The following is a 4,064-nucleotide window of genomic DNA, read 5'->3' on the forward strand; positions in this document are numbered from 1 at the left end:
GAAGGAAAGATAGAAAATTATATATATACATATATATAAAAATATAACAAAAATATATTGGTGTACCACCACAATATGCATGTAGATTTCTCACCCTTTTCGACAAAAATAAAAGAATTAAAAATTACAGTAGAGTAATATCTATAAATACACAAGTCAGTAAAGTTTCTGTTCAGCCATTTCCTAAGGATTTATTCACTTTACAAGCACAAATTTAATCGCTTTCGATGTTCTTGTAAGAAAGGATATCACGTAGCCAAAGCGAAAGTAGCACTACAATTGACATCAGCGCCACCTTGTCTGTGACGTCACTAACCTCGATGTATGGACCGAACGGTTATAATGGAGGAATATAAGCGCTTTCGACACTATATTTTCTAGCCACTGTACCCATGTGTTATAAGATCCCTAAATGTTGTTCTCTTAAGGTCACCGGCTTTCTAAATATTCTATTGAAAATCTTTGAATGTTATCATTTATATAAAATCTATAAATTATATTTTAAAAGATTAAAACATAATATAGACTCTGTAATTATGATATATTTTCATATAAAATTATCATTTCAATCAAAAATGGATAACGTTTACCAAGATATAAATAGTAAATGTAATTCTAAAATACATTTGAATCGAGTAAAATGATTTCGTTAATTGATATTATAAAAAAAATGTATTGCTTATTATTCAAAGTCTTTAGCTGTTTATAATGTTATTAAATACTAAATTTCTGATTAAGAATAAAGCGAAAATTTTCTTAGAAAAGAATCGAAAAAATTCTTCAACGGAAAAGCATTTTTGCAAGGACGTGAATAAAGAAGGTCAAGTTGAGCAATGTTCAACTTTTCCGATTTGGTTGCACATTCTTCCTAATAAAGAACAATTGAAGTGATCCGATGACATCATTCACTCGGAAAATGATAAGCAAAAACAATGTCTACAGACAACGAACTTTTATTGAAAATCTTCAGGAAGTGCTCCTGTTTCTATGATTAAAAAAAAAAAAGATAAAATATCCTTAAATCGATAAAAATATTAAATTTTTATTTGGCAATAATCTCTGAAATCAATATATAGAAAGAAAAAGCACAGCATAAATTTCAGGTTTCTGAAGAAAACTTTGTATTTATCTTAAACACGTCAGAACGAAGGTAAAAGAAATTCTATTTTCGTCTATATATTAGTCTACTCAATTCAGCAATAATAAACTTTACCATTTATTGTTTTATTAATCATTCAAATCTGTTTCGTAGTCTATGGAAAGCGTATGAATTCAACTTAGCTCAAATGCTGTAAATCGATTTAAACTTATTTATATGATTCGTTTACAATATTATAAATTTATCGGAGTGACTTAAAATTTATTATAACAAAATTTTTAAAAAAATCAAAAAATAACTAAAAAATTATAATCTTATTTAAGCTTCTAGCCTGTTAATCTATTAAATAGTAGTAAATAACCACATACTGGCCTTGTTATAATTGATGTTTGGTAATTATAACAGTAAGGCCAACAGGCTCATGTGGTTATTTACTACTATTTAATTATTTAAAATTATACAGTGGAATTAAGTTATTATTATCACGGAAAATGTTAACAATCAGTTATTATTATCATAATCAGTCGGTCCTAAAACACTACATGAAATTAGTCTAAAATAATCCATTATACTCAAACTTCGACTATTGTTATCAATTAGTGGCGAAAACGATTAGAATTCTTAGAAAATCCGTACTAAATGGATACTAAATGGACCTTTTTGTTTTAAACTTATTTCTAACCTAAGTGCTCTTTTATTTTACGTGGTAGATCTTTACTTGAAGCGTACCTTTGGGGATGAACATTCCTATTGTAATTTCTCTAGTTTAATTTTGTAATCTGTTCATTTCAAAAACAGTTGTTTATAAGAAATGTAGCATATAAAAAAAATGCGTAATGCTATGTTAAGTATATAATTTGTGATAAATATAAACTCTACAAATTGATAAATATAAAAAAATAATAAAAAAATATAATTGTTAAATATAAATGTGTAAAGAAGCTGTTGAACAATTATAGATTCGAAGAACCAATTAATGTAATAGCTTAAGAGAGGTTTATAATTAAATTATAAAGATAACTAGAAAAGCTACACAAATGGTAGAGATTATCGAATTACTAACTTTTTTTATGGTTTTGATTCACCAAAAATTAAAATTTATAAAAATTTAAAATAATTCCTGTTTGTATCGAATTACTTTTATACTTATAGTTTTAGTTTTAGTATTAATTTTAACTTTTTATATCTGTATATTTTATAACTGATTACCAAATTAGATTATACTATACTAAATGAAAATTGGCCGATTTTGATGTAATCGATATTTAAAATTTTTTTCTTTAAAATATTTACAAAAATCCAAAATATTAATTATTAACAATTTTTTAACTTGTGTTCTCGTATATATAAATGAAACGTAGAACAAATGACTGGGTTTTAATAAATAAATGACTAAGATTTTTGCTATTATCTATTTAGTAAATACTCACGCTGATATTAGCTGTTTATATTGTTTAGACTACTGTACTTTGTTCTTAGAACTGCAATATCTTGCGGGCATTCTCTAAACGGATTAAAAATTACTCTTTCTTAAACCCGTTTGAAAATATGATAACAATAGAATCTTATCTCGGTTAAAGCTTTAACGGACAGAATATAAATGGAAGTGCAATTTGAAGATCACATAAAATCGAAAAAGTAAATCAGACTTCCTTGAAATGTTTAAAATTGTTCTCATTGTTAGAAGAAAGAGAAATAAATTTTGAAAAAGAGATTCAACTACACTTTACAACTTGGAAATGGTTGGTTTGAATATCAAGATAGAGTACAAATATTTATAAATTTTTTATACATTGAACAACGAATAGCTTGATTTTAAATTATTGAAAAATTCGCAGATAAAATTATTTCTTTGTTGGCCTAACCGGAATTTTAACATATGGCCTACATAAAGATGGTTTCTTTGTATGGTGATTGCTTTATCTGATAGCATTTTACAAGACTGTTCTATTGATTTTGTTTATTTTTAAATTTAACAGTAGTTATTTGGCTATTAAAGTATTTAATTGCGTGTTTTTTTTAAAAGATTTAAAATAAAAATTTAAGAAACATCAGGATTAGTATTAGAATTTCTCATCTAAAATCAATATTTATTTAAAATTATGNTAATAATTAATAAGAAAAAAAAATACGTATAAAGTGTGAGTTTCTCAATTACGAGTATAGTTTGGATGACGAAGGCGTCTCTACACCAATCCCACAGTTCCTCGCAAAGCATTACGCATGCTCAAAGCAGTTGGGACAGCGTAAAGTGGAAAGTAGCGGCCGATTTCTCGTAGTTAGTCGATGGTGGTGCCGTGTGTCGGCGCAGCCACGGACTTTTTTTTTGTTCAGTTCGCGCGTTTCGTCAGTCGTCTATAAATCTGCTTAGTGTCGATTGGATTATGGAGAATGAGGTCGGTCATTTAATACTAAACACTATCGACCAGTTAAGAAAGAGAAAAGCTCGTCCAGATCTCGATAGGATATGTCACATGTTACAACGGAATTACGGTTTAAATTCATCAATCGTCCAAACCGAACTGGATAAGTTGATTGTTGAAGATCGCGTAATCAAAGTTGACTATAAAGGAAATACCAGTTATCGAAACGCAGCCAAGTGGTCGAAGGCGAGACATAGGGAATATATCCAATCCATGACAATGGAAATTAAGAAAGAACCGGACTTTAAACCAATCAAAAAAGGTCCTGGAAGACCTAGAAAATATCCTTTGCCCGAAGGAGCCGAAAGACCACCGGAAAAACGCGGAAGACCTGCCAGAAAAAAGAAAGTAAGTATAAAGTTATATATATACATTATAATTTTTAAAGGCGTGACGTATATTTTCAGATATGCGTTTTTCTCTGTAAAAAAATTCCATAAATTAATTTCCCTCGCTCGAAAAATTTGTATTCATTTAATCATTTTTATTTTTTTCTTCCGCGTAATTAATTATATATATTTTTTATTACAATAATAATTTTA

The 4,064-nt window shown here is 27.9% G+C and overlaps 1 protein-coding gene across 1 annotated transcript in view; it reads left to right on the forward strand.

The window, feature by feature from the left end:
• The first annotated feature begins 3,295 nt into the window (after positions 1 to 3,295).
• The window catches only part of LOC111628044 (zinc finger protein dpff-1-like), a 66,717-nt gene continuing 65,948 nt past the window's right edge, over positions 3,296 to 4,064 (forward strand). Inside the window, exon 1 of the mRNA XM_023371768.1 lies at positions 3,296 to 3,988. Coding sequence (XP_023227536.1) covers positions 3,484 to 3,988 — 505 coding nt within the window. The 5' untranslated portion in view covers positions 3,296 to 3,483. The remainder of the gene's footprint in view (positions 3,989 to 4,064) is intronic.

Source organism: Centruroides sculpturatus, unplaced genomic scaffold (assembly GCF_000671375.1).
Source record: "Centruroides sculpturatus isolate CEXI.00-Female unplaced genomic scaffold, Cexi_2.0 scaffold565, whole genome shotgun sequence".
Taxonomy (NCBI): Eukaryota; Metazoa; Arthropoda; class Arachnida; order Scorpiones; family Buthidae; genus Centruroides; species Centruroides sculpturatus.